The sequence below is a fragment of the Drosophila erecta genome, unplaced genomic scaffold, assembly GCF_003286155.1.
Source record: "Drosophila erecta strain 14021-0224.00,06,07 unplaced genomic scaffold, DereRS2 tig00000126-arrow-pilon, whole genome shotgun sequence".
NCBI classification, from domain to species: Eukaryota; Metazoa; Arthropoda; class Insecta; order Diptera; family Drosophilidae; genus Drosophila; species Drosophila erecta.
The window spans coordinates 7,783,038-7,802,114 of NW_020825209.1; the positions used below are offsets into that span (position 1 = coordinate 7,783,038).

Sequence of the window (19,077 nt, forward strand, 5' to 3'; positions counted from 1 at the left end):
TGAATTCAGGAATCGAGGAGGCCGGGCATCCCAGCATCGGCGGAGTCATCTACATTCGATCAGATTTTGCCCGTGAGGAGGAGCTAGAATGTCTTTGTCAGTGCCATGTCAGGGATTTTGGTCCCTGGCATGAGTGTCCTCGATGGCAAGGACACCCAGGCGTGGCCCACCCACGGCCAACGGCTATTTCATCTCGTTCCGGAGAAGTTTATTAAGAGCGAATGCAAATTTCAAGCAGCGCCGGCAATTTAATTAGCAGCAAATTCAACAATTTCCATGCGCACACAGCCACACAAAGACACCGAAAGGGCTCGTTATTGTAAGGACCTTCCGCAGGACTTCCACTTTTGTTACTCCTTCGGAAGGGATGACACGGCCAGTGGGTGGAATGCGGACTGGGGCACACTTTTTATTAGAATCGTAAATAGTCTTTACGAGTTGTACGTGCCCAAAATTTGCAATAAGCCAAAAATATTCGGCTAGCAGCAACAACAAATTATCGGCTATGCCCAACATCCTCCGATATTCCACCTTCAAGGACTCGTCCTCGTTTTCGTCCCCGTCGCCCCTTTCAATATGATAATCATTATAATTATTATGTAAGCAATGTTTACGGCCCTGTAACTAAAAACAATCTGATGAATTGGAAACTTGTTGGCCGGAAATGGAAATGTTTCTGGCGCAATTCTCTAAAAATCCTTTAAGTCCTTAGTTTGTATTTTTATTTTGCGTAATAAATATACAAATTGTATCGAACTTTAAAATGTACATTTGCCTAAATTGCCCATTATGACTTAGCACCAACCTATCCATCTGACCAAATTGCATTTCTCTGTTCAAAGCTATCTTGAAGTACACATTTCATTTATTTATATGATGAGCGACAGTTGAGATTAGGCACAAAAACAACACCATTGCATTGTCCATGTCCTGCATCCTTCGAAGGCTAAATGTTATGGAGCACAAATACCTATAGTATTGAGACATCAGTGAGCATAACCCAGACGTAGTTCACCGCATTCGCCACACAGTGACCAATACAAGTCCCAAGCCTGTGGCTAAAATGTCCTCGGACACTTGGAGCTCTTCTAGATGTCTTCAGGCTTGCGTGCGGAGGAGGAAGGGGACACGACCTCAGCTTCAGCCATTTCCTGCTCCTCACCTTGAGCGGAATGAGATTCCTGGTCGTTGGTACGGTCAAGCGGCTCGGAGGAAGGGCCACCACTGAAAAGATATGTGGGAATATAATTAGAATAAACATAATTCCTCGTGGGATCTGTTCACCTATCCTGGATGCGCTCTAGTTTCCTTCGCTTGGCTGGCGGTTCCCCATCTGGACTTCGCTCCGGCTGGAGCTCTGCTTCCGCAGTTAGATTCCCAGTCAGATCGTCCAGGGCGCTGATAAGACCATCAACTTTATTGCACATAACTCTAAACTAATCATTCGAACTCACCTGTGCAGCAAACTGATGCTGTCCAGGTTTGCTGGATTCCTGTCCAGCACGCTTTGCACCTTCCTTAGCAGGATCGAGTGCACTATTTCCATCATACTGGTCACGCTAGCTTGCAACTGGCTGTTACTGTTCATGGTAGGTGACGGCCACTCCTGCGTCTGGGCGGACTGATACACCAAGTCCGCTGGCGAATCCTCCGTCTGGGTAGACTGATCCACCAAGTTCGATGGCGAACCTGCCTTCTTATTCCTCTGCTTAGGCACCTCCGGTATGAGGAACTTGTGTGGGGAAGAGGAACGGGCTTCCTTGTTTCCAGCTGGGCTTGCCTTGGACTTGTTCTTGTTCGGCATATCGAAGTTCAGTTGGGGATTCTCGAATATGGTTTCTCCGGCACGGGTTCTAGATGTGAACTGAGTTTGATTGAGACACGTCAAAAGCAAATGTCAGAAATAGGCACTGCCAACTTGATTGAAAATGAAGTGTGTGCTTTTATAGAAGGGCATTTCCAATTTCAAAATCTTTTATTGTTTGATGTTATGGTGTTGTAAAATTAGAAATGTCCCAAGGCCGAAGTTCTAAGCCCCATAACTCAACTTATCTTCGGATCAACTTATGTATCGGATTTTGAAGTGGTTATTGGTGGTATAAGTGGTAGTAACCTTTCAGCACCGACAAGAGCTCAACTACACTTTGACTTTAAAAATCCGCGCAATACTCGGTCATAAATGGCTTTTCTGATTGCTCGTTGCACTTGTGATTCCCAACCATTTCAAGCCGTCGAAACGTATGTTCATGTGTAAATGCATTCACCGATGAGTATATACTCGCATAGAGCGAATAACTTTTCCTTTTTTACTTATTCATGCACCGACTGACTCTTTGTGCACTCAACAATGCTGTGGGGTGAAAACGGCAGCGGCATAGATAAAAGTGTAAATATTTATAGCATTAAATAACGAAAACAAACACCGTTTTTGACATTTTAATTGAATAAAATCGTTTTGTGGTCTTTTAAGGATCATTTCATGGCCAGCAGATGGCGCTGCTCTGCGATTGACCCCAACCCTCCCACGCGCCCCTTTTACCACTTCGTTGAGTGTTTGTCTGGGGCATCCAAAATGCAAAATGCAAAATGCATTGCATGCAATTGCAGTTCAATTGCTATTTGTTGTGTTTGTGCAGCAAGTGAAAACAGTGGGAGGGGGGGAAAGTGGGTGGTTTTGGGCGGTCAAAGCCGGCACTGCACATACCTGTATACGTACAAGTATGCTTATGTATGTATGTATGTACATGCGCCACACACATCGATCATGTGCCGCCTACACAAAGAGAAATAGGCCGCACTTAGGCTAATTTGGAGCGGCCCCGATTTGCCTAATTGGTCCCTAATCAAATTACTCTTGAGACGACATGCCCAACCAAATAATCATAGCTTGAATTTATCTAATTCCGCATTTCTTTTCACTACCTGATTTCAGATGCTCTTCGATGCTCTTCCACAATGAAACAGTTTTCTCTATAATACTTTTAGTACACACGAAACTGGCAGGGCAGCTAATAAAATTTAAAAAGCAAACACTTTTTTTTGAAGTGTGGACGTGGTCTCAGCTTTCTAGCTTTTATAGTTTCCGATGCATCGGCGTTAATACGGACAAACGGACAGTGTCCGAATGTAATACTTGATTACCTATTGTTAAGATATAGAAATATACATTTACCTGTTAAAGTATAATGGCAGAAGATTAATATACCAAAAATCGCTTGAATGGAATAAGTTGAAGTCCAACCGAACGGGTTTTCATGTATAGCAGCACATAAGGTAAGTGCTGTTTCGAATGTGTTTACCTATGTGCATTTGCGAATAACGGTAACGATGATTATGACGACGATGATGACGATGATGATGGCGATGATGATGATGAGGACGATGATGCATGACCGGCCAAACTAAACAGCCAGCTGGCCATAGAAATAACAGGCAACACAAGTGACACCTAGCAGTGCCGAATCACCAAGCACCACCCACCACCCACCGCCCACCGCCCACCGCCCACCGATCCAGTGGGCCGCCCTGCTCCTTTCGAGAACCAAAGGCTACATATGTGTATGTATGTGTTTATCCTTTTTGTCGGCTGATTTGCATTTAATTTCAATGATTTTTTGAGCACTCGAAACCAGCACACCAACACAAACGCGCCAAAGTAGCTTTTTGTGTGTGCAGTCACACACACACTCGCACACCCACACCCACACACACACCACCCACGCCTTTTGTCACCCACTCGGACTTTTGCCAGACTGTTTTTGTTTTGCTCTGTTTTGTTTCGTGTTCATCGCTTAAGCTGCTTTAAATTTATTGGTTTGCACAGTTTAAGCGATTTTCGTTTTGTATTTTCCATTTGCAGACTCGCTGGCCAGCCGAACCAGAGCACTACTGCTCCCTTTCCTTTTGGTCCTGGTCCTGGTCCCGGTCCTGTTCCCCCATCTCCCCGTCCTCGGCAACCATTACCAATGGATACAACTTGCCAATTATGTTCGTTCCCCGGCCAATGGACTGCATCCCACCCGCCCCTAAGCCCCCAAAGTGAATATGCAACTGCTCATATTCGTGTGGCATATGCCAATGTCGATTGTTGCCATCCTACACCATATAAAAATCACAGAAAAGACAAAAAAGAGCCAGAGCACTGCACACTTTTGGGCGCTTTAAGCCCCACCCGCTGCGTGGGGATTCCCCCACCTGAGTGGGTGGCGTGCTGCATGGGGCATTGTCGCCGGCGCTAAATGTGGCATTAAAATTTTCGACCAACAAAACTGGTTAAGTCCGCGGCGCGAACGAGGAGTGGTTCCACCCACTAGAGATGGCCAAGGAAACTGTTCGATATTCAAGGTATTTGCACATTATGCATTCACTCAAGTGGTTAAGTTCGCAGTGGCAATACTGAAGTCACAAAAAGTATTTGATTTTGGGACATACTATCATTTATATACAGATAGATTGGCATACAAATAGATAGAAGGTCCTGTGTGATCTCTAGTGACCACGCACAAATAGTGGGCGTGGCGGGGCGGGGGCACACACAACTGCTAACTACACTGAAAATATGCGCCATTCCGCATGGGTGTGTGTGCGCCGCATTGTTGTTGTTCATGGCACAAGGTACAGGGTAGCAGGGGTAACTTTTTTTGGCCTTGCAGGGGGATAATTAAAGCAAATTCAAACGCCCCTTTAATACGACATAGCTTAGCTGAACTTTAGCCACAATATAACATCGGTGTGCTGCATAATATCTGAGTAATTTTTGCCTTGTATCGCCACTGTGCCCAGCCCATCCATGCGCTCATCGTGGCGACAGGGTACTAACTAGCTCAGCTGACCCCGCGTCCTCGTCCTTCGTCCTTCGTCCTTGCACAGTAGTTGTCGTTGATAGCTTGCCGCGGCTGCTTCCGCACTTAGCAGTACTTTGGACTAATTTTTAATGCCGCTCATATTTCGCGCACAGGAGCAGCCGAGCCGAAGGACCAACTCTGCATCTGCATCTGCATGTGAGTGTGCGTGTGCGTGTGTGTGTGCGTGTGAAACAGGTGCCGCCAAAAGTAATTGGCCAAAAGAGTGCCATCAGGCTGCGCGGCGCGATATTTATGCGAGCGGAGCATTCATCAGATAGGTTTTCTTCTCTCTCAGTTGGCGGAAGAGTGGCAAAAAAGATACTATATCTTAAACTTGTAACTGCTACCTATGGGAAACTTGAAAAATAGGGGGTAGAAATAAAATCAATACTGTAATATAGATACAAATGTTGTTCGCAATGTTGTGATTAAGCGAGTATCAGAAGCTTTAAGGGACCGAACACCGCTGGGAGCCCCGACTGCTGGGTGTGCGTTAGTCGAGTCCCTATGCCGAGCGGAGCACTGTGCGGCACTGTGCCCCCAAAATGCGGCAAGTACTGGCTGAAATCATTTCTGCAGACACTGCGTTGGCGACTTATGCATACATTTGTCCTTTTTTCGGGGGGCGCAAAAAAAGACGGCGTTTGTGTTTGTGCGGCTGCCTTATTTTTGTTGCCATTTTTGTTTTCTGCTTTATATTTTGTACCCTATTTTGTCCTTTTTCGTTTTTCTTTTTTCTTTTTTGTTTCTTGTTTTTTATTTTGGTATTTTTTGTTTTCTGCATTTTGCTGTGGCTGCGGTTGACTCGAGATATTTATTATTGTTGCTGAAAATGCTGTGTATCCTTGCGCCGGGAGTCCTCCCCTCCTCCTTCGCCCGCTCAGCTTTGTCCTGGCATTTGTGCTGCTGCTGGTGACGCATTTAAGGCTTTCGCATCATATAAATAAAAAACTAGCAAAGCGGAACAAGCTACATGAAATGAAGGAGCCGCGGCGGCAGAGGAAGATGTTGCAAAAGACAAAGGCGCCGTGGAAAGGGGCGGCGAATCAAGGACATCAGGACTGGGGGGCTTTACGGGCTTTAAGCCGCGGCCAGTGAGGCGGAGAGGAGCATCTGTGATGCGCCAATGCTTGATTTATTGCACCCTGGCAGCCCTTATCCGCCGCCCATTGGCCCGGCCACGCCCACTTACAGCGCACAGTGGCCGCATTTATTGTCTACCCACCTCCAACAACAACTCCGCCGGAAATAAATAATCCTTTGGCTTGGCTTTTGAATTTATTATGTTTGTTTTATTTCTGTTTCGCTCATTCTTTTTATTTGGCTTCTCCGTCGATAGTAGGTTTGATTATTATTATTATTATTATTATAGATTATCAATTTTTCATAGGGTTTAGTTCGGGATTCGTGTTTGTTTGCAGCTTGGTATCCCAATATCGTTATCGTTATCGTTATGCACCTGTATATCTTATACTTAGCCCACAGTTAACATTACTCATAGGGTATAATAATGCAATGTGTGCTATGCTATAGGTTAGACATAAGGTAATGATGATGGGAACTGGAGTGGGAATGGGAGTGGGAACTTACTTATGTAGGTCACACAATTATGCTATTTTACAGTTAATCGAAGACGTTATCGCAGTATTAACAATCGATAGTTTCTATGGATACTTTCCACTAGTTGTATTATTAGTTTGGTATTGGAGTTGGATTCTTATAGCAGCTAGGGACTGGCAAGGAAATGCTCTCATATTATGGGTGACAAAAAAAAGGCTGGATATATATTCGATAGTATGTATGACTGTATATATTTATATCTAAATGTTGAACTATATCGCTCGTGTTTTGAGCGATTTTTCACGCTCGTTAACACGTCTAATTGGAATAACAATTCTTCTGGGCCTCAAAAAAGGATACACACGCACACACGCGCACACGCACACACACAAACATGGGCAGGCCAACCAACACAACACAACACAACACAAATACCATGTACTCGTACACCTAGAAAACAATTTGCTCGGAAACATTTCCCATTTGCCGGAGCAAATCGGTTGTTTTGTTTTATTTTATTTGCGGCAAACTGTTTGGACAAATCGACTCAATCTACATTCAATTTTCTGTTCAATCGAATGGCGTTTCGGAGGCTGACTTATCGATATAGTTGGGTTAGTCTAGGCATAGCTATATAAAATGTACATTGCACTGGTTCACACCTCAGATAAGCGAGTTAGTAATTGATAAGAGTTATCCACCTGTAACCTGTTGATATGTACAGCCTGCAGTGCGGGAAAAGTGGGCGGGACGGATGACTATAGCTATGTATATGGCCGCCCGTAACGCCCACTTCCCAGATCTGTGAGTTTGTGGCATTGCAAACGTTTTATCACATATTTATCCATATAATAATAGTATGTGCTCCGTATATAGCGGACTCGTATAGTTTCACTCGATTTATAAAATAAGTACAAATGCATGTTTGCTTGTTTGTTTGTTTGTTTGTTCGTTTGTTTGTTTGCTTGGTTTCTAGATAGCTATCGTAGATACAAAGATACAAGATACAATGACATTAATTGACTAGACTCGCTATGCACACATCTATGCATTTACTTTATCCATCTGGCTAGGTAGTGCGGATTGCGCCTCTGCCGCTGTTTATATTCACATACATGTATATATAGATGTTTGTATAAGTTGCATCTTTATTAATTGGCCAATAAATATCCCAGTTATTTATGAACTATCAACTATGATAAAAAAAATTGCGTACATCCGCACATACAGCTAGGTTTATATATATTTAACTTTCACATATACAAATTCAAATACAAATAGATATGCTTAAATACGCTTAAATCGGATTTTGTCTATGCCGTCGTCCATATGCGTTCACTTTATGATTTACACACATTTGACTCCGAAATTTGATATAATAATTTAGTGCTCAATCCGCAGTCCGCATTCTGCATGCTGCATGCTGCATGCCGCATGCTGCATGCAGCATTCTGCATTCGACATTTTGCATTGTGGATTTAGCATTCCGCGCTTCGCATTTAACGCAAACAGTACGAAATGGCAAAACAAACGTAAACAACTAACAAACAAACGTAGTTGGGCCCTCGGGCCCAGGATGTGCAGGATGTGCAGGATGCAGTATCCTGGTCGCAGGATTAGCCTGGGGTTCAGCATTTTTTGGGACAGGATGGCAAGAAGGGAAGTTGGAGCGACATCAACGGCATCAGACTCTCAGATTTCGCATAATGATAGCAAAACTGCAGAGTTTTACATTTGGCAATCTGCAGCTTCTTACTCTACGGAGCTGCATAAACACCACACATGCAGTGTGCAATGGATGACGGATACCCTGGTGGAGTCGGTGATCGGAAGCCTCAGGGACTTAGGGGAAGCGGCTGCTGCCTCAATGATCTCGTGCTGAAGTCTGCAGTTCTCTGGAAGAAAGTAGGAAAGTGAAGAGAAAGGGTTAAAACGATCAGGAGTGTTTATTCTTCTGCTTGAGTAGGCGGAAAGCATATGAGAAAAGTATCTCAGCAAACCGATAACAGATCTTTAAAAGATTACGAAAAGTTTAGCAGTCGAGTTGCCCCTCGAGTAAAATCTCGAGTTGGATGAAGTTTCTTCGGGACCCGGAACGCGCAACTCTGACTTTTGGAAGCCTTAAAGTTTCGACTTTGGACTTTCCACTTTAAACTGATTTGAAACGCAACTTGTCAAGTAATAAACAAACTGCTCAGTCGAAAAACTTGAGAAGCAGCCCGTTTAGCTCGTTGAATTGGCAGTTCACAGGGTCCCAACTAGTTGAGCTCTTCACAGGACACTCGCCGTTTTTATATGTGTGTTGGCTCGGCAGCTCTCTTCCCCCACACACACACACACACACACTCTCTGTTTGCCAGTGTGTTTACAACAATAAAACGCTTCGTTGTCATAGCTCAAGCAGATTGATGTTCAACACAGCATTTTCCTACTCCCAGCAAGGACGAGTACGGGTACGAGGACGAGGAGGAGGGACACGGCGGACAGGATGATGACGATGTCATCATCGCAACAAGCAACATTCGAGTGCACTTACATGCCTATCTATCGTATATATCGCATATCGTATGTCCATATCTATGGAGCGGATATACTCGTGTCTGTGTGCGTCCGTCTTCCCCGAAAATTGCATTGCTGCATTGCTCCGCCTCTGGAGTCGCGGGCTGTCCTGGCTCTGTCTGATGGCTGACTCTATGCCGAATGTCCTGCCTCTCTGTCCTGGCAGTCCTGGTTGTCCTGGCTGTCCTGGTTGTCCTGAGCCGTCTGGTCGAGCAAGTGCAAGTGCAGTGCAAAGTTGCCGGCGCCTTGATTTATGTCCCAGTCGAATGCCTGACTCTGGACCAAATCCGACTCCGAATCTGAATCTGGATGCGAATCTGGATCCGAGTGTGAATCCCTTGCCCTCGGCACTCACCTCCGCTTGGATTTTCGGGCATGGCAATCTCTCAATGGAGTTTACTTGAATTGTGTACACACTCGCGGCTTGTTTGTGCTTTTGATTTGATTTATATTGCCGACTCAAGTGCATGAAGATGTTGTTGATGTGATTGTGTATATGGATGTGGATGTGCATGTGGATGTGGATGTGAGTGGGCCAGAGCTTGTGCTCCGGTTCGGGTCCACCATGACGACGATGATGATGATCTCTGTCTGGTGTCGGGTTTTGAGTGAAAGGATCGGAGGGGATTTGGAAATTTGAACCAGATTCGCACCGACACAACCGACACAACCGACAGCCAAAGCACTTAGGCGGCCCTAGACCCTGGCTCATGTGATTTGCATGTGTCACATCAGGTCGCATCTCGAACCACGCATCTCGCATCTCGCATCTGGAAGCTCGCATCAGGGCGCAACTCGCAGCCGGGCAGCATAAAAGTTTTGCCAACTGAGACAAGTCGAGCCTCGGGCATAGGCGATTTTTCAATTAGTTGGAAGCCAGCAGCCCCAGGACACGTGGCTCCACTTTGCTCCCACTCCGCTGACATCTACAAATTCTGCAGGGCTTTGGCCCTGAGCTCAACGGGGAACTTGGAGCTGGGAGCTGGCTGCTGGTACTCAAATCCTACATAATTAAAATACTTAAAGGCTTTAAAGGCAGCGCAAAGTTTTTAACTTTTAAATTGTTGAGCCCGGCCCATGTTACCATTACCATTACCTTCATCCCTGCGCCCTTATTGAGTTTCAATGTAGCATACAAAAGGGCGCACATGTGTGGAAATGCTTTATGGGCCAAAGGGAGTCGAGTCCTGGCCGTTTGCGGGCTAAGCGGAGTGGCTGCGGGGTTGGTTGTGTGAGTGGGTGGGGCGTGGGCTCAACACACTAAGCTCACTTAAGCATTTTTGCCTCGGCCTCGACTGTGTGTCAGTCGCAATCTCAGTCTCAGTCGCAGTTAGCGGCCAAAATCGCGTTGATGAAGTTGTTCCTTTGCTCCTTGGGCCCTTAACCCCCTTTAGCCACGCCCACAATGGCACCAATGGCACCTCCTGCGCCTGTGAGTTATCGAGACTGGCAGGCGGCGATGTGGATGAAGGTGGAGGCGTTGTTGATGGGACTCCTCTGGAACTTGCACCCTCCTGCCTGGCCAGGAATTAGCCGAGTTGACTAATTCCGACGATTTCAACACTACGCCGCCATTTGGTCGGCTAAGAATTCATGCAACACCATGTGCTACATGGGAAATTTCGTATATGCGGTATGATCTTCATGTTTGCACCCTTAAATCATATCGCTTAATGCAATGTTCCGAAATCCATCGGGTAATCACATTCTGTTAGATCGCAAGCGTTCAAATCCTGCTGACTCACATCGCTTAACCATCATCCCAGTCCTCCGGCGAGCATGCCCAAAAATGCTCCCTTGGCCCGCATTGCTCATACGCCCCGTGTGCTTGGGCAGTGCAGACGACGTTAATTGACAGGACACCCACATAGATTTTCATAATTTTTGTTATTAGATAAACACACGCACACGCAACTAGCAGCCGTCGGTGGGCGGGGTGCTTAGTCGGGGTCATCAGGCTGCATATTTTATTGGGCCTGTGTTTGACCTGAGGTCGTTTGACTCAGTTCGGCCAACCCGCATTTTCAGAATGCCGTGGCCGCCTCGTTTCGACCTCGACTTAACGATTTTGCTTTGTCATTTGGCCGTTTAATTATGTGCATGGAAATTTATGTGCGACTTCTTGACTTTAAATGAAGTGTAAGGAGCACTGGCAATCCTTTTTCGCCGCCAGCTGTTGGCCACCTTCCGCCAACGACGACTAAATCGACCCCGACCTTGGACCCACCCTTCGGCTGCGGACCTTACTTCCAGTTATTTATGGTGGACTCAGTCCGATAATACGGCGAAAAGTGCAGAGGACGAGAGAAGGATGAGGGGGGAAAAGGACCCGGGGGGAGGAAGAGGAGGCATCGGAATATAGGCTGATTAAATTTTGTATTAGCCCAATAAATTCTCGACCAGGCAAATATGTATAAAAATGCCCTATGACACGCAAATGGACGTCGCTTAACCCGCCACTGCCCGTTGTCATATTTCAGGCACACTCGACCAGAGTCTTATGTCCTTTGTGGTCGGGAGGGCTCTAATTTATGTCGCTGGTAATTTGCCAGGATTTGGGAAGGGTTGCGATGCTGGGTGAATTGGGGTGGCTTGGGCGCCACATTTTGCACATGATGAGTAAGCAGCTCAGATGATGCGACTGGACACCAAGTGCTTGGAGGAGCAACGCCAATGGGTGTCTGAGATGGAGCGAGCGGATTATTACGCCCGGGGTCCTTGATGGAAGTGGGATTATTATTGGTTACATTGGCACACATGGCTCGACCTCTACAACTGCTTGGTTATCCCGATAATGAAGCAAGTTAACCGACGGCTATTTGGCTATCGGTTAGCCGGGAACACTTTCCGTGTATAATCTGCAGATTCCGCTGCGGGCGCCCTCGCAAAAAATACCTCATACCTCCAATCTAGACTTTTCAATTTGCAACTCTCAATTGCATTTCACTTTTCGCCGCACGTTCCTGCAGCTCGTCGTCGATGATTTTATTTATCGCCCTTCACTTTCCCATGTTTGCTTTGCTCCGGACCTTGGCTGAACATTTATCACAGCTGTGCAGGGATGCGGATAGATGGGTGTGCTCCTGTACGAGCATGTGGATGGATGGATGGGTGGATGGATGGATGGATGTGCGGCGGGATAGACAGCTACTGCTGCGGGGCAGCCCCGTTTCGGGACTCCAATTTGAGCTTCTGAATGGCAAACTGGAAATCCGGCGGCGTGGCCACCTAGTACTCCATGTTGGCCCCGCGTTAATTACGCGACTTTTGCTGCGGTCGCCTATTTGCTGATTGCATGGCAGCGTCAACGTTGGCCGAGGCACGCACGACTTGCGCCCTTCTGCGGCTGCCACCGGGCGGGGAAGGCAGGGGAGGGGAAGGGACCATGGACCATGTCCCCACTCATCCACACACTCATCCGCTTCTCAGCCGCGGGCTCAGCTCATCTGCCATGCTCGCATCGCTCCCAGAGTTGAGTTAGTCACGCCAATTTTATTGCATTCCTGTTCCTGTTCTTGTTCCGGTTCCCAGTCCTCCTCCTCCTCCTCCTGCTCCTGCCCATTCTCACCCTCTTCCTGTTTCGGCTTGCCGCGGGGGCGTGGTCACGGCCATTCACGACTATCAGTCGCAACAATAGCGTTGGCAGTTTTCGGATTTCAAGCGGAACAATTAAGTTAACGATCTGCGGACGAGTGCCAAGCGCCAAAGCGCCAAAGAGCAAAGTGCGCCTACAACATGCTCCGCCGAGGAGGAATCCAGCGGGGCTGTGGACTGTGAACTGGGCGTGGCAGCAGGACAAAACGGGAACGGGAACGTGTTAGGCCGGCCACATTGGCGACCATCGCACGTCCATGTCGCCGTTGCCAAGCGGAGTGGAGTCGTTTAAGTCTTTAAGTAGACTCCAATTGGCGCATCCTGCGCGCCGTCTGTGCTTCAATTAGCCAGAAAAAAAGAGCTGATTAAGTGAATAGGCCATCTAATGTGGCCGGCAAGGAGGGCCATGTAAATGCAAACAGAAGGCAAGTGCACACAAAAAATGTCCCTTTTTCTTTCTGAGCATTTGGAGCTGATTTTAAGACTAAAGCTGCTGCTGCTTCTGATTCCGATTCCGATTCTGATTCTGGTTTGCCTCCTGTTCAACTGCTGCCTCTGACGAGGAAGGACTTAAAAGTAAACAAAGTTTTAATTTCCTTCAGTGATTTCTCTGGGCATTTGTTTTAGGCCGCCCGGGATCCGCATTGGCCTTCTGGGGGGAGAGGAGCACTGTCCGGTCTCATAATCAAGTTAGATAAATCTAAATCCTTTGCGATAACCGGTTGAAGAATAGCCTGCCCTGCCCTGGCCTGGCCTGGCTGGCTCCCAAGGACCCAACGTCTCCATCAAAGTTTCTCCATCTGTGTGTCCGTCCGGCTGCCAGGCTAAATGGGTTAGGCGATTGGGTGGCCCTGGGGCTGGGAGCGCTCCCCCACGCTCTCCAATCCCCGCTCCACTCTGGACTAGGCGCTGTTGGAGTTGGGGTTCCAGCTGGGGTTCCAGCTCCAGCTACCGCTACGAATTAGAGTGCCACAGTCGGGCGAGTGAATAGAATTTGTAATTTCCGTTTTCGTTTTGTATGCTAACCCGACACCACCCAGCACCACCCTGCACCACCCAGCACCACCCTGCAGCACACTCCCAAAGCGCTCCACAATGAAACTGTATCCGAGAGCTGATGTTGGCTGCAGTGCAGCACTGGCTTTCAAGCAGTTCAATTGGTTTCGGGGGGACCAGCGGTTGGGATTGGATGGGGCTGCGTGGAATACTTATGACGATGACTAAACACTCTGTTGGCCATGTTTGCGATTGCATTTAAAGATGAGGGGCTATTGAAACCGTTTTCCATTTGCCGGTTGGCCAAAATGGTTGAATAAGAGGGAGCGAAAGCCGGATTTTGTGGTTCACAGGGATCCTGCGACTAAAACTGAACCCAAGCAGGTGTCGCTTGGAAAGGATATATGTAGGTAACTATTGGAAGTGATATAGCTACATACCTCGGGTAATCGGCACAGGACACCTCCGCCTAGTTGCCCTTTCGCCTTTTCCGACGCCTTCGCCAGGCCACGTGGCCCAGGAGCTGGGCCAGCCGGTTGGCCAGGAGCCGGACGTGACGCCACTCCGCGCAGCTGGCGACCGCGATGAGCAGCATCGAGTTGATTCCGAGGGCCAGCGAGGCCGCCGAGCTGCCGAGATTGCCCTTGGTCAGCTGGTCGGAGCAGCGGCCAATGGAGTCGATGTCCAGCTCGCTCATCACCCGCCCGTTGACCTCCAGCGGCGAGATGCAGTAGTTCTTCTGCAGAAAGTCGGTCAGGTTGTGGGCGCCCTCGGCCAGCGGCCCGTCCAGCAGGGTGTGAATGTGGCAGCCGCAGGGGAAATGGTTGCTGACCAGCTGCAGGTGCTCCACCCCGTCGATGATGATTGCGTTGGGATCGGGCGTTTCCAGCACGTGGTTGCCGAAGAACTTGAGGTGCTTGATGGCCGCCGTGCTGGTGAAGTTGAGCTCCTCGATCGAGTCGATCTTGTTGTTCAGGATCTGCAGCGTCTCCACCTGGGTGAGCCCGGTGAAGGCATCCGCGCAAATCACCCCGAGATCCGACTCCTGCAGCGTGAGCAGCAGGACATTCGACAGGCCGCGGAAGGTGAAGGGCGTCACCTCCTTGAGGTCCATGTAGGCCAGCTTCAGCAGACCCACCGTGTCCATGCCGAAGAAGGCGTCCTGCTCGATGCTACGGATGCCCGAGGGCAGGATCAGGTGGCCCACGTTGGTCAGGCTGGAGAAGGCCGAGCTGTCGATGCGGATCAGCGGGTTGTTGGTCAGCAGGATCAGCTTGATGTTCGAGGTGCCCGCGAAGGCGTTGCCCTCGATCCGCTGGATCTGGTTGTGGCTCAGCAGTATGGTGGACAGGTTCTGCAGCCCGGCGAACGCGAATTGGGCCACCATCTGCAGCGGCGTGTACTGGATGGAGAGCTCCTTGAGGCGCGGCAGTCCGCGGAAGGCGAACTGCTTGATCCGCGTGATGTTGTTCCCGTCCAGCGAGAGCTTCTTCAGCGCCCGCAGTCCGGCGAATGAGTCCGGCTTGATGATCGGGAAGTTGTTCTTGGTCAGCGCCAGGTTCTCCACCGTCGCCGGCAGCTGGCGCAGCGGGATCTGCTCGAGGCCACCCGTGTTACACAGCACCTGTGGACGAGAGATGCCCTCTTGAGTGTTGGCTTAAATCGGCAAAAAATGTGAAAGAACTTGGCCAGCCAAGAAACTTCTCCATAATAAACTCTTAAGGGGGCAAAATATGAGTGACGATGGCACCCTCAATATAGAGACAAATAATTTCACTTTGAACAAATTAAGTAAATGCTCTTAATAAAATCTAAATCATATAACCCACGCCATTTTTTGCTGTGTGCCGAACGAGGTTAGTTCAGGTCACTAGTTACGATCGGATTTTTACTTCGTCACAAGCAGTTTTCTACTGCACAGATCAGGCTAGTTTACAGGCTAGTAACGAAACATTTCTAGTAAAGCTATGGAAATAATTTTTTTGGAAACCGATCGTCACTAGTTTCCCAGCTCGTTAAATGGTGGTGTCTCCTTGATTAGATAACTTCTCGGCCAAATCGTCAGATGGCACCCACACCCAGCTCCTGCCACATTGTTCGGGTCACCTTTTGATGTTACATTTATTCACGATGGGGATGGGGATGGATATGGAGATGGGGCGATGGAAATGGAGACCCCGGGCCGGCAAGTTAGCTTTGTCAGCGGACTCATCGACTCATCAAAGGTTCCCGCTCTTAATCAGTTTCTGCTTTGCTGCCTTATGACATTTCCCCGCCTTTTCCCGCTTTTCCCGTGGGCGCCATTGATACCGCCGTGGACTCCGACTCCATCTCCGTGGCAACTAACAGCCGTTGGGCAATCAGATCAGACGCCGCATCGGAGGAGGGTCTCCAGATGCCGTGGTCGGAAGTCAAAGGACATAGGACGAGGGACGAGGCAGCGCGACTTTGTTTGATGCGTGGCGCGAAAATTGAATTTGTGGCTTTATTGCTGAAAATAAAATTAAATCGAATTCTTGTTTTTGGCGGCGGAGCGAGTCCGTGGTTACTGGCGAGACCCTTGTCTAGCATTGTTTTTTGCACATCCTTCGCTCCTGGTCTTCTTCCACTCGCTCCTCGTCCGCGTCCTTGGCCATTCTGCTTTGCGCCTTCCTTTTTTTATATCTTTTATGTGCTGATGTGTGCGTTTCCCTGCCTGGAATTTTCTTGGCTTGCACTTCGAGAAAAGGAATTGGACAATGTTTTAAGGTCCTTAATCTCAAGAGAAGGCGTCTAGAACTGGGGCAGTTCCCACTTTAATGTAATATATCTGTGATTGTCAGTCAATCAATCTGGTTTTCATTTTGAGCATTGCACAGATTCAAAAATACCCTGGAATTTTGCATGAAAACCCATTAAATCAGAAATGCGCAAGTGCTTTATAGACTCAATTACATGATTGAAACTGTTGCCAGTTCTGGAAGTGCAAATCATTTTCCGAGTGTACCCATTGGTCCAGGTCCACAGGTTCCCTTTCCGGTCGCCCAGTAACTGTGCATAACTGTCCATCGCCTGTCACGTCCCTCTTGACCCCGCCCAGAATTTCCACCATTTCCACCATTTCCACCACCCACAACGCGGAGACAAGACACACCCAGCCCCGCCTGCGAATTTCCTTTTGCTCACCTGATTTTTGGCCCAACCTTGGCTGCACTTCTTGCGCAACATTTGCACAATTTTCATACGCTTCACCTTTTTAAATGAACGAATTAAAAGTTTCTTGCCCTGGCTCCCCACTTCCTGGGCAGGGCGCTCCTTTCTCCCCCTTTCCCAGCCCAATCCCCCCACAGGATTGTTATTTTTGCCTCAGTTTCGGTTCGGTTCTGTTCTGTGCCGTCCCGTTTAATGAAATTTCGGTTCTATGCATTCGCAGTCGCGAATTCAAGCGACTCGGTTAAAAAGTCGCTTGTTCGCTGAACTTTAACTGCCACGTTGTTCGGCGGAGGAGGAGGAGGTGGTGGAGCTGGAAGAATGGGTGACCCAAAAAAGTGCGCTACACTTTTGGTGCGTTTTTTCCTGGCGGTGAGGTGCCTGAACTAATTTCGCCTCTTCAATACAGTTACAGTTAAGCGTAGCGAAAGGATACAGGCCCCCAGCCGGGCGCACAATTCCCAGGAACAAAATGAAATCCGGCCAAGAAATGTGGAGAGCGCGGAGCAGAGATAAGTGGAGAACGAGAGCTGGGTAAATCATTGCATTGTCTATAATCCGGCATAATGAAATCACTTAAGTTCTCAATTTGGTAGAAATGACGATGCCGACGTTCCCGCTGGTAATAAGGATGCGCATTAAGCGTGCTCCAAGACTCTCGCGGGACACCATTGAGTACGGCCACGCACAAAAATGCAGGGGGCGCTTGCGGCGGCGCGGGATGGGGGCGTGGCAGACGGACGCGGACGGACGCAGAGGCAGAAACAAAAGGAAAATAACCATTTGCCTGCATTTTCGATTAATCCTCTGTGCTCATCACTGCGCCGAGGAGGCCGTCGAGCAGCTGTGGCCGTTGCCTGACCACCAGTTCCCCAGGGATCCTCCCGATGCTCCAACTCTCCAACTCTCCTCCTTCCTGCTGCCTTCTACACTCTCCGTTCTACATTCTGCATTTGCACTCCACCGCACTGTGGAACTGTTCTCTGGAACTGAAATTGAAAGGGAAATCGAAACGTGAAGCGTTGGTGACCCCGACATTTGGTGTAATAACTACGAAACTTAGTAGATATTCTTAGGTGACAGTCGCTGCTAGGAGATTTATCAAAATGGTAATGATACTATTAAACTTGAGAGGTAAAACTCGTAGCTCCAACCAAAGTTGCCCAGTATGGCCAAGTTTTGATAACTTCGTAGCTATATATGCACGAACCATTAACCTAAATCATAAATAAAACACCGATCTAACCCCAAGTTTCTACGAGTGCCTTTTATATTATGCAGTATCAATCACTTCGTTATCGTTTTAATGCGCCTACACGAGTGTGTTTGAGCTGGTAATTAGGTAATTGATGTTGACTATACTAATACGAATATGGATCGCATGAAAAATCTGCTCTGTGGCGAGCTCCCGTGCCACAAAATCCAAAAATCCATTTTCAGCACTCCACACAGCAGCCATTCAATTGGCTATCAGCCGTGTTCCTGCAGAGCATTTACGTGTACATGATGCCTGAGCTATCTATGATGGATGGATGATACCTCGTTAAACAAGCGCGTCCACTGTGCGGAGCTGCCCAAACTGCAAAACTTCTGTACTTGCAAACCGACCGAACGGGGAGTCCGCAACTCGTAACTCCCGATACTGCCGGCACTTGGAGCTGGGTGGACAGTGGAGAAGTGGACAAGTAGATTGTTAAGCTTACTTGAGTCTGGGACAAGCAGATGCACTCGGCTGGGCATGATTTGGATGTTTCGGTTTGTTGCGAGTTCCACAGGCAGACGACAACGGAGAGCGCAATTATGAGCACCAGCCAGGAATTGCACATTTCACGTTGTTGCTGACACGACAGTTTGGCGGCGTAATTGAGCTCTATTCTCTCTTGTCCGGCTGCTGCTCCTCTTGGCCAGATTCCCCAGCTCCTGCTCTGCTGCTCTGCTGCTCCTGCTGCTCCTGCTGCTCCTGCTGCTCCTGCTGCTTACCCTGTGGACGCCTCACCAGGCTGCGCAGCTTTCGTTGCCTACTTTTTTGGGCTGCGCTGCGCTGCTTCTTCTTGCTCGGCACTTCCCTTGGTTATTTATGTTTTTATATTGCGTTATTTCATTTAAACTTTCTCTCCTCTGCCGCTCGTTCCTTTATTATATATTCTTAAGCTGTATCATATTTATTTACGCTCTTCATCCGGCTGCTGCTCCTGCTCCTCCTGCTGCTCCTGCTGCTGCTCCTCTTGCTACGCCTGGCGCAGGCGGGGGCGTGGCATGCCAATAACTGCAAGAGATGGAAAGCAGAGGTGGATATAGACGCTGGATTGGGTTAGTGCAGTTCAAGTTCGAGTTC

The 19,077-nt window shown here is 48.3% G+C and overlaps 1 protein-coding gene across 1 annotated transcript; it reads right to left on the reverse strand.

Annotated features, from left to right (window-relative positions):
- Positions 1-14,022: 14,022 nt before the first annotated feature.
- Positions 14,023-18,568, reverse strand: LOC6550340 (chondroadherin). The gene is made up of 2 exons (XM_026982254.1): positions 18,446-18,568; positions 14,023-15,177 (listed from the first exon to the last, which is right to left on the reverse strand). Exons 1-2 carry the CDS (start codon positions 18,566-18,568, stop codon positions 14,023-14,025), a joined length of 1,278 nt encoding a protein of 425 aa, XP_026838055.1.
- Between the last annotated feature and the right edge of the window lie 509 nt (positions 18,569-19,077).